Here is an 11,058-nt window from a genome sequence, read left to right on the forward strand (position 1 = left end):
CTTGTTTAATAAAATTATGTACTGTACGAGTATGAATTTTATATCTCGTCTTTTCAATTCAGGGTCCATAATGTTATATATGTTGTGCTGTTATTTTTGTGTGTTTTATTTTATTAAATTATGTACCTTAAGAATACAAATTTTGTACCTCGTCGTTTTAAATTAAGATCCATAATACTATATGAACCCTCGTCTATGATATAAATTACCAATTTTTCATGTTTTGGAAGTAAGGAAAAAGTGATGAAATTGCAATATAATTCTTCCATCCAAAGTCCCACTAAATAATATTAACCATAAAATAATAAATTATGCTCTTCTTCCTTTGTCTTTACCTGCAAGTGTTTGTTGTATGAGTTGGTGTATGTACTTATTACTTCCTCAAATTATATATTTCACTACACGTAACAAGTTTTGCAATATAATTCTTCCATAAATCATTTTCCATGAAAATAATACAAGAAACTCACCTTATCAATAATAATGTTGACTATTCTAAATGAAACAGATTAATTAAATGCATTGGGTGACTCTTCATAATTATCTCCAACCAATATCACCTAAAACGAAAGCAACATCTATAGAAATTTCCATTCCCTTCCCAAATTACACCCACAAAAGGACACCCACAAAAGGCTAGTAAATAATTCATACCAAGAAAATTCAGAGCAATTTCCATTTCTTACAGATCAGAAGATGTATATATAAATGCCTCCATATGAATTAGAAGCAGCAAACGCAGTAGTAATCCTAAGTTAAGCTTTAATCTCCATCCATCCTTCCTATCATGGAATCCACTTCTGAAACTAATCAACTGCTCCTTCCTTCACTTCCGCGCTGTTGGCACTATGATGTCTTTTTGAGCTTTAGAGGTGAAGATACACGGAAGTCCTTTACCGATCATCTCTTTGCTGCGTTGTGCCGAGCCGGAGTTCACACTTTCAGAGATGCAGAAGAGCTCCGTAAAGGAGAAGACATCTCCACTGATCTCATCAAAGCCATTCAAGAATCAAAGATTTCCATTATTGTGTTCTCCAAAACCTATGTCTCTTCCCGGTGGTGTCTTGAGGAGCTTGTGAAGATACTGGAATGTAAAGAAAAGACAAATCAGGTGGTTCTCCATGTATTCTATGATGTTGATCCTTCTCAAGTGCGCAAACAAACCGGTGAGTTTGGTGAAGCCTTGGCTCAACATCAACAACGATTTGGGACCAAAAAAGTTAGTCAATGGAAAACAGCTCTGACCAAGGTTGCAAATTTTTCTGGTTGGGATTTACTGAACGATGCTGATGGGTATCTTGATTTCTCCCTTTTATTTTTAAAAAAAATATTAAAACTTTTTGGTAGTATTTTCTGGTTGTCTTCTTCCATTATTCCCCTTATATGATACAATCCGTCGGTCAGTAATTTAGTCATCAACAAAAATTTGCAGGTATGAATCAAAATTAATTGACAAAATTGTAGAAAAGATTCTACAAGTGGTGGACCGGACATTTTTTAATGTTGCAAAATATCCCGTTGGAATTCATACTCGGGTTAGCGAAATACTTTCTTTATTACAAAGTAAATCAAATGGTGATGTTTGTATGATAGGGATTTATGGCATGGGTGGGGTAGGTAAAACAACCTTAGCGAAAGCCATATTTAACCAAATTTCTGAAACATTTGAAGGTAGTTGCTTTCTTGATGTTAGATCAGAATGTTCAAAAGGAGGGAGTGTAGGTTTAAAATGTTTGCAGAAGCAGCTTCTTTGTAATACTCTCAAAACAACGAGATTTGATGTTAACCATGTTGATGAAGGAATTAGTTTGATCAAATTAAGACTTCAATCAAAAAGGATTCTCATTGTTGTTGATGATGTAAACCATGAGAGTCAAATAGAGGCATTGGTCGGAGACCGATATTGGTTTGGTTCAGGTAGTACAATTCTCATTACAACTAGAAATGTTGATTTGTTGAATGGCCTCGGAAAAGATTGTGAGAAGTACAATGCTACGGTGTTAAGTTTCATGGAATCTTTGGAACTCTTTAGTTGGCATACTTTTAAGGACCCAAATCCTTTGGAGGCTTTTGCAGAACTATCGAAAGTGATAGTAAGTTATGCTCGTGGACTTCCTTTGGCACTTACTGTTCTAGGTTCACATTTTCGGTCAAGATCATCAATTCAACATTGGAGAGCTGACTTTGAGAAGTTAAGAAAGATTCCTCATGAAGATATTTTGAATATTCTCAAAATTAGTTATGATGCACTTGACGTTGATACTCAAAGAATCTTCCTTGATATTGCTTGTTTTTTTGAGGGTGGATATATCAGCATAGAAGAGATTGTTACAATATTGAATGCTTGTGGTTTCTTTGCTCAAAGTGGAATTAAAACTTTAATTGATAGATGCTTGTTAAGGGGAAAAGATTATTATATGCATGATTTAGTTCGAGATATGGGAAGAGAAATTGTTCGTCAAGAATCTCTTATGCTCTATGAAAAAAGAAGTAGATTATTTTCATGTGATGAGGTTTTGGATGTACTCGTGAACAACAAGGTAAACTTAAATACACTTGATTTACTTTAATTTATTATTTTGGTATGTATGTTTTTCAAATCGTTTGCTTAGTAATTACATTTTGTACTTTTTTAATAATTTATTTGTCATTAATTTACGTTTTACATTTTGATTATACTTATGTCACTTAGGAATGTTTTAACGCTATTATTATTATTTTTTTTTTTTTGGTATTTGTTAGGGAAATGAAGCAATTGAAACAATGATTATTGATTTGCCAAAGGAAGTGCATTTGAGTACTAAAGTATTCTCTAAAATGAGCAGGTTAAGATTACTCAAAATCTTATCCATGAATGCCAAGGGACCATTAAAATACTTATCCAAGGAGCTTAGATTGCTTTTTTGGAATAATTGTCCATTGAGACACATATCGTCTGATCTTTGCCTGAAGAAGCTTGTTATTTTAAAAATAACAAGTAGCAATATTAAGGAATTTAAACCTAAGTTGCAGGTTTGAAGTTTATATGAGATTTTTTTTTTTTTTTTTTTTTTTTTTTTTTTTGACATTACATCTTTTTAAAAAAGTTATCATAATTTATTTAGACAAAATGCTTGGAAAAAACTTACTACAACTTTTTATATTTTGATTTAACAGCATTTTAGATGCTTGGAGATCTTAAGGTTTGATGGTTGCAAGCAACTTAAAGGATCCCCAAATTTTACTGGAGCACAAAATCTAAAGACATTGTCCTTCTATGGATGCTCAAAATTGGTTGAATTGTCGCAATCTATTGGAGATTTAGAAAGACTCGTTGAGTTAAATATGAGTTTTTGTGAGAATCTTAGAGCTCTCCCCAATAGTATTTGCAACTTGAAGTCGCTTAAGTGTCTTGATCTGAACTATTGCTCCAAAATTAAAAAATTGCCTACTGACTTGGGAAAATTAGAGCTACTAGGTGTGCTTAATGCTAGATTTACTTCAGTGTCACATGTGCCTTTTTCTTGTGGATCTTTGAGATATCTCTACTATCTGACACTAGGGCAGTCCAAAGATATATGGGGGTATGAGTATAGGAGTGTGGAGCCTATTTCTTCTTCCGATGCTAATTTGTGTTCCTTGGAAACTCTACAGGCTCCTTACCAATCTATGCAACATTTAGATCTTCAAATGGGGAGTCTATCATTCTTGACATTTCTAGACCTAAGCAATAGTTACTTTAGTACCATTCCCTTTAACCTTTCTCATCTTTCTCAGCTAAAAGAGTTAGTTTTGGACAACTGTCAGAACCTTCAACTGATTAAAGATCTTCCACCTAACCTAGATGACCTTATTGCGCGCCATTGTCCCTTGCTGGAGAATATACAAGTTGTATCAGGGCTACATTTGTTGTCTGTTTCTATCTACAAAAGTTTGATTATTGAGCCTCGATGCAGTTTTGAAAAGCTCTGTTGTTTAAAACTGTGGGATAGTTACTTGGATACCCTGCCTTTTAACCTTTCTCATCTTTCTCAACTACGAAGTCTCTGTTTGTATAATTGCCAGAACCTTCGAGTGATTCAAGATCTGCCTTACTCAAGTTTAAACCATTTGGGGATTCATAACTGCAGTAATTTGATTGAAATTCAAGGCATAGAGAATTTTGTTAATTTACGTTCAGTCCACCTCATGGATTGTAGCGCTCTAGCAAGTAATTCTTGTGGTGCGAAGTTGTTCAAGGTTAGTGATCTATCTCTGAAATTGCATGCCTCAGCTCGATCTAATGCTTTCATGCTAATTCTTCTCATGCATTTATTAATTTCTTTCTTAACATATATATATATATATATATATATATATATATATATATATATATATATATATATATATATATATATATATATATATATATATATATATATATATATATATGCACGCAGGCATTTTTACAAAACCCAAACCTTCACGGGTTTAGAATGTTGGTTTTAGAAGACATGGTGCCTGAAGTAGTAGTTGGATGTTCATCATCAAATTACACATTGCCATTGTTTCCGTCAAAAACACGGATAGTTATAGTTGCGAGGATTTCATGTTCTTTTAGTTGTGCGTGTTATTTAACAAACAAAACCACAGAGAAGTTATTTGAGCATGTGGTCGACAAAAGAAGGAATAAGGTGTTGAAGTGGAGAATATATGATGATTTTATAGAAGCCAATAAAGTGGAAGAAGTAAAGGTGGTTGTAGAGTTTTATTCACCGCTGGAGCAAGGAGCTGAAGAGAATTTCAGAATTGAAACATGCATAGTTTATGAAGAAGAGGGTGAGGTTTGCTTCTTTCCTGTGAACCCAAATAAGGTCATCATATTCCGCCCTGACCATGATTCTATGCACACCGAGACAGATGTATATTCAAGGGTTAATATAACACTCACAATTAGCTCTCCAACATCTGATTCAAAAATGGAAACCCAGCGTAATAGGCGATATGAAGAAGAAGAAGAAGGGAGTTCGAAGCCTTTATCTGGATGTGTTGGCTACTTTTTCTGACACACAATTGGCTGGGGCCTGGGGGCACAATTTTGGATAGAAGGGAAAACAGTGGTAGGCAATCACCTCTTGGCACTTTGACTTTGAGTGGTTTTTTAATCTTTTTTTGTTTTTTGTTTTTTTTTTTTTTTTTTGTTGTATATGTGATTTAGCTCATGTATAGTTAGGGACCTTATTTACTAATGTTGTTTATTATATGAGGAAATAACTAGTTTTTCACGAGCATTGCGCGAATGGGATAATACCCAATGATTATTTTAAATAAGTACTTCAAAGTATATCAATGTAAGATTATATAAGAAATATTCATGCATATGTAATTGAATGTTGAATTTGTTTATTTAAATCAATAATTCAAAGTATATAAACGCAAAATAATATATGAGAGATTGATTATAATTGTCACTAAAATAAATGTTTGCATCTTTGTAATAAGGCTAGTCTAAATACTTAGTCTAAAAACGATATATAGTCTAAATAAATACTAGTTTTGGTTTAAATTTATCTTAAGTCTTCTTAATTTTCTTTTGGGTAGCATTGTATTGCCTTCATCTTCAGTACTTGTCAGTTGTTAACTTCAGCCAGCATGTCAGCCACCAGGTTTTCGTATTCATGCACCTGTTCAACTATGGATAACGAGTCAGTCATTTTGAAATTGAGCCAGCGCCCAACCGCATATTTCCTCTTTCCAGCCTCATCAGTTCCGATCCATATTCCTGGTGCAGTAAGTCCCAAATAGTTTTGGCGGACTTCTGCTTTGAAAATATATCAAAAATGGCGTTGGTCATGCGCTGCAGAATTGCTGCTCGCGCATTCTTGTCATCATGTTCATACTTGGTGCGAACTTCTTGGGTTATAGTTGTGGCCCTTGTTGTAGGCGTTTTTGGGTCAGGAGTGGCGTCCAGAATAGTAACTTGCATTTCTGGCTATAGTGGAATGTATATTAATTGGTTTAAAGCTGCTATACAACTTCTGAATTACTTGATTTGTCTTGCAGATTGGTGCATTTCACACACTAGAAGTTGAGCTTCACAGACCTTTCGTTTTGGGGAAGGTATATCTTTACCTTTCTTCCCTTCTGTGATGTTTTTCAGTGCTAATATTCCTTATCCTTGTATTTGACGAGTTATTTCTTGCTTATATGAATTATTTGATTTGAGTTGTTCCCTACTCCCTATATCAGTGTGTTTTTAACTTCCCAATATAGGATCTTTATCTCTATAAGGTCCCAATTTTTTCCCCTTGAAGTTCTTGGTACCCTAATTGGAGATAAGCTCAGTATATCACAGGCACTTCTATAGTATAATGTACATTAATTGGTTTGAAGCTGCTATACAACTTCTGAATTACTTGATTTGTCTTGCAGATTGGTGCATTTCACACACTAGAAATTGAGCTTCACAGACCTTTCGTTTTGGGGAAGGTATATATCTTTACCTTTCTTCCCTTCTGTGATGTTTTTCAGTGCTAATATTCCTTATCCTTGTCTTAGGACGTTTGGGACTCACTTGCTTTGGAGGCTCTTCGTCAAGCTGCTGGTATGCCATTTTCTGTTGAATTAGGAAAATGACTCCTTTCATTATGTAACTTCTTTTTCTCCATAATTAGTTAGAGTTGTTGACATTTGGTAAATTCTATTTCTTACTTCCTTACTCCTACTTTGCCCCTGGGCCCTGGTACAAACCTTTTTACTTTTCTGAAATGCTTAGTTAATAAATAACTGGCTTGATACCAGCATCTATAGTTTTTTCTTTTTAGTTATTTAAGCTTTTCCTCATCTTCCTTGAAGTGTATCCGGTATAAACTACAAACTGTTAATTTACATCAGTTGATTGTGCCAAATTGTAATGTTATTTTGACAGTAAGAATCTTTTATAAATGTTTGTCTTTAATTTCTATTGGAAGTTGGAACAAGAGAGAAAAATAACAATATATTACCTTTTAATCTTTTATTAAAGATTATCATGGTAAATGAAAAGTTAATGAAGAAAAAAAAAAAACCAACACCACCACCAAAACACAGAGAGAGAGAGAGAGAGAGAGAGAGAGAGGTGTTATCTCTGAGATCTAAACATTTTGCTGCAGTGCCATGCTTTCACTTTTCAGGCCTGTGCTATTTGCATTTTAGAATCCTATACTGCAGTAAACCTATACCCGTGGTCTTATACACTTTTAACCTATCTATCTATAAACATAAACATATGCATGCAAGCTACACGCATTGATACTTTTATTATTTATTTTTAGGACTGTTCCTTATCACAAAATGCAACCGAACAATAGGTTTTCTTCTCTTACCTTGATATTTAGTGTCTTTTTTGATGGGTTCTTTTTCATGTGATGAGGGTAGATCCTGCTGCAAGTGCTGACCTGGCTGTGGTTTTGATGCAAGAGGGCTCGGCACAAATTTTTCTAATTGGTAAAAGGTAACATAACTTAATAAGATACTAAGTTTTCTAATACCGCATTAATAACAGTTAATTCCTGTTTCCTCACCATGTGGACATAAATTTTCATACATGGAGTGTATAGTAGGACTACTTGGCCAATAAATTGAGTGTGCTCGACTATTAATATGCACCAAAAATCTTGAGAATCCTATGCACAAAATGCTTTTTGTTTGTTTGATGGATTTGTTTGACTAGACATTTTGTAACAAAGTTATAATTCTCTGGCTTCTGGCCAACAGATTTTACGGAGTATGTTTTAAATGTGTACAGTGCCTGTTTTCAGTGTGACAATTTCTCGTTCTCGGATAGAGACTTCTATTCCTCGGAAGCATAGCCCTGCTATAGCTGGTTATGATAAAGTAGGCATCTAAATTTTCTTCCCACTTCTTCATTTTTCTTTAATGCTGAGAATGGATTTATTTTATTTTATTTTATACTTAAAATAGTTAACCATGGAATGAAGTGCTGTGCTCATTGATTATTTTTTATTGTCTTTGCAGGCTCTGACCAAGTTCTTCAATAATGTTGTAGATGTAAGTTGTTTTGAGGTGCTTCATATTGCTGCTTCTTTCCCCGTCAAAAGTTCAATTCCTCTCTAGATAACCTCATAATTTCCCCCCATTAATAATATCTCTATGTTTTAGGCTTTCCTTTAGCATATTATTTCAACGTGATTCGTTGTGCTGTGATTGCAAGTCCGGGATTCACAAAGGTCCATCTTGGCTTCTCTAGTGATTACTTCTAGCTGATGCTATTCTGATGATCTTAATCTTTTTTCCATTACAGTTTTTATATGCAAATAAACATTTTAAGGAATTAATCAACTCATACTTAGTAAGTTATTTGTTACGGTTCAGTGCATAACTTTCTAAATACAAATAATTTCAGGATCAATTTCATCGTCACTTGCTGTTAGAAGCAGAGAGGAAGCAACTGAGACCTATAATAGAGAACAAATCACGGATAATTCTTGCACATACTACCTCGGGATATAAGTATGATCTCTTTCCCATTCTTATATTAGGAGATGTGTTACTTGTATCTCACTCACTAATAGTATACAATATTGCACGTGAATGCACAAGTTGTTGATGGAGCAATTTTATTTCTTATAAAATGTTTTTGGTCATTTATGTATACATTCATGCTTGCATGGTATGGATATATAATACATCCACCTTGGCTCCATTAGAGTCGTAGAGAAGCATGTTGAATTATCTTAGATTCAGGCCTTTCCCTTCTCGCTAATTGTTGAAATATAGAAACTAAGAACTTAAGTTGTCACTTGTCAGTGAGGATACACATTTATTATTTCCAATATGTATTATCCTCAATACTTTGTTAGTTTTTATCTTAGCAGTTCAAGGCTTCAAGCACTTTCTTTAGTCTAGCAGTTGTTTATATCTTAAAAAAAAATTTCATTCTGCAACAAAGCTTTAACATTAAAAAAAATCTTGATTCACAGGCATAGTCTGAAAGAAGTTCTAGATGCCCCCAATGTGATGAATATGATTAAAGATACAAAAGCTGCAAAAGGGGTTGTTTCTGCACCTCATTCACTTTGATATGAGATTTTCTTCATTTCTTTTTTTGTTTAAATTTTATATTAAATCATGTTTGTTTTGAATTCTTATTTTGGACTAACTGAAACTGTCTTTCTTCTTCCTTTTTTTACTTAGGTACAAGCCCTCAAGGATTTCTTCAACATGCTTTCAAATGTTAGGTTTCACCCTTGATCTGTGTGGTTTTAAACTATTATTCAAGTAATGTTTGTAATTTAAAAGTTTTTGATTTATTTATTATTGTGTACTCCAGGACCCTGATCGCGCATGCTATGGACCAAAACATGTGGAAGTTGCTCATGAGCGAATGGCTATCCAAACACTTCTCATCACAGATGAAGTCTTCAGGTTAGTTATTTAAGGGTTAACTTTTCGGTAACATGTTTTTCTTATGCAGCATGCCATCTGTAATGAGCTTTCTGTTGTTTTGTTAGAGAAAAGAACATGGAGGTATTTTTTTTATTGATTGTAAACTGAAAAAAAGAAACAGGAACGTCACAATACTTTCCCCAACAAGAGTTTTAGGCTCTTGCCAATAAAGGATCTGATGTCCTCCTCTCATCTAGAGGTTCCAATATATAGTGCAAAGAAATAAATAAATATAGAAAAGGAGATAATTGTGCCTTTGATTTATTCTTGTCTAATCCCTTAAGTTAAGCTCTCCCCCTAATCTGTGCATTCTAATTTTCCTGATTTCCATTCTTGCATTTATTCCTTTAATTGCGTGAGTAAATTACTCATTCTTTTGGGTGTGTATCATGTTTCTTGAGCATTTCACTATAGTTTCTTTGTATAAAGAATCGAGCTCTCTTTGTATAAAGAATCGAGCTCTCTTTACACATCTTAGAAGTAATAGGTGCACCTGGTTTGAATGTTTTTATAATCTTATCCATGTGATTTTTATCCTTGAGTGTTAGATCATTCAATTTGTCTTTAGCTTTGCCCTTTCCTTCATTTATTTTACATATTTTATCTTTCTTAGCATTAGAAGTTGTGAATCTTCATTTTGGAAACTCCAACTACTTGTCATTACCTAGATAGGAATCACTTGCCCTATTTCAATAATTGAAATTTAAATGTGATTCATAGCAGACAAGGCCGATACTTTTATTAAGACTCTTGATTTATACTAATTGAAATTCATGAATCGCCACAAGGATGTCTCCCCCAATGGCCCAATTATTTATGAATCTTGAATTGATTGATACCATTCCTTTTTGACAAAAAGAATTCTGACAGACTTTGATCAATAGATAACTTTTCAAAATTAAAAAAAAAAAAAAAAGATAGATGACTTCCCTGTGCCTCAGCCTGATTAACAAACCCATTTTCAACTTGGAAGCATCTAGTTTATTTTTAATGCCCTGCCGTAGTTAAATTTTGAAGGTATTACCCCATCTAGTTTAAGTTTTGTTGGCTCAATGATTTAAGTATTTCTAGGAATGCATTTCTTACTTAAGAAGGTACCAAATCATGTATTTACCAGGAACTCTGATGTAGCAACAAGACAAAAATATGCCTATTTAGTGAATGCGGTGAAGACAAAAGTATTTTTTGTACAAGTAGATGTGATTCATTTGTCTATGCTGTTTAGTACTTTGTATATATAAAGTAGGAGAGAAAAATCTTGTTAAAATCAAATGCTTACCTTTATGTCAAAAGTTAGCTAATAGGAATGTTATGTTTTAATGGTAGAGTGTTGAAATTAACACTCTAAATCTTTGGCTATCAAATCTATTGTTGTACTCTATGATTCCATCAAATTTGTAGATGTGATTCTTTGCCCACATTCATCTTCTTTTTTGCTTATTTTTTGAGTTTTACTACATGTCTTAAATTTCAATTCCCCTTCATTTGACATGGCAAACAAGGATATTTTCTTCATATGGGTCTCAAGAAAATGTTTATATCAAAGATATATTTGTGAGAGGGAGTAAAAAGTGAGGGTTCATATAGTATTTTCTTAATTTTTGGGAGTGTGCTTGGTTTTTCTACATTGGTATGTGAGTTAAATGCTGATTT

General features: G+C 33.6%; 1 protein-coding gene and 1 long non-coding RNA gene across 5 annotated transcripts; both read left to right on the forward strand.

Moving 5' to 3' along the window:
- Positions 1-787: 787 nt before the first annotated feature.
- On the forward strand, positions 788-4,103 carry LOC109147851 (TMV resistance protein N-like). The gene is made up of 4 exons (XM_019295509.1): positions 788-1,293; positions 1,694-2,540; positions 3,157-3,910; positions 4,045-4,103. Exons 1-4 carry the CDS (start codon positions 788-790, stop codon positions 4,101-4,103), a joined length of 2,166 nt encoding a protein of 721 aa, XP_019151054.1.
- A 790-nt stretch (positions 4,104-4,893) lies between these two features.
- On the forward strand, positions 4,894-10,654 carry LOC109147792. Of its 4 annotated transcripts, none has more exons than XR_002048714.1 (11): positions 4,894-5,078; positions 6,022-6,078; positions 6,517-6,562; positions 7,375-7,450; positions 7,758-7,833; positions 7,975-8,007; positions 8,119-8,186; positions 8,363-8,469; positions 8,940-9,192; positions 9,290-9,384; positions 10,523-10,654. It is a non-coding gene; the product is annotated as an uncharacterized LOC109147792 (long non-coding RNA). The 4 variants fall into 4 exon arrangements; XR_002048713.1 differs by lacking the exons at positions 4,894-5,078; positions 6,022-6,078 and adding an exon at positions 6,338-6,447 and having other exon boundaries at positions 8,940-9,012; positions 9,154-9,192; positions 10,523-10,628; XR_002048712.1 differs by lacking the exons at positions 4,894-5,078; positions 6,022-6,078 and adding an exon at positions 6,338-6,447 and having other exon boundaries at positions 7,745-7,833; positions 10,523-10,641.
- The last annotated feature ends 404 nt before the right edge of the window (positions 10,655-11,058 follow it).

This window comes from Ipomoea nil, unplaced genomic scaffold (assembly GCF_001879475.1).
Source record: "Ipomoea nil cultivar Tokyo-kokei standard unplaced genomic scaffold, Asagao_1.1 scaffold2036, whole genome shotgun sequence".
NCBI classification, from domain to species: Eukaryota; Viridiplantae; Streptophyta; class Magnoliopsida; order Solanales; family Convolvulaceae; genus Ipomoea; species Ipomoea nil.

Coding starts and splice junctions, on each gene's coding strand:
- LOC109147851 (XM_019295509.1), top strand. CDS start 788: ATGGAATCCACTTCTGAAACTAATCAACTGCTCCTTCCTTCACTTCCG. Junction 1,294..1,693: donor TTACTGAACGATGCTGATGG/GTATCTTGATTT, acceptor TCTTGATGTTAG/ATCAGAATGTTCAAAAGGAG. Junction 2,541..3,156: donor ATGTACTCGTGAACAACAAG/GTAAACTTAAAT, acceptor TTGATTTAACAG/CATTTTAGATGCTTGGAGAT.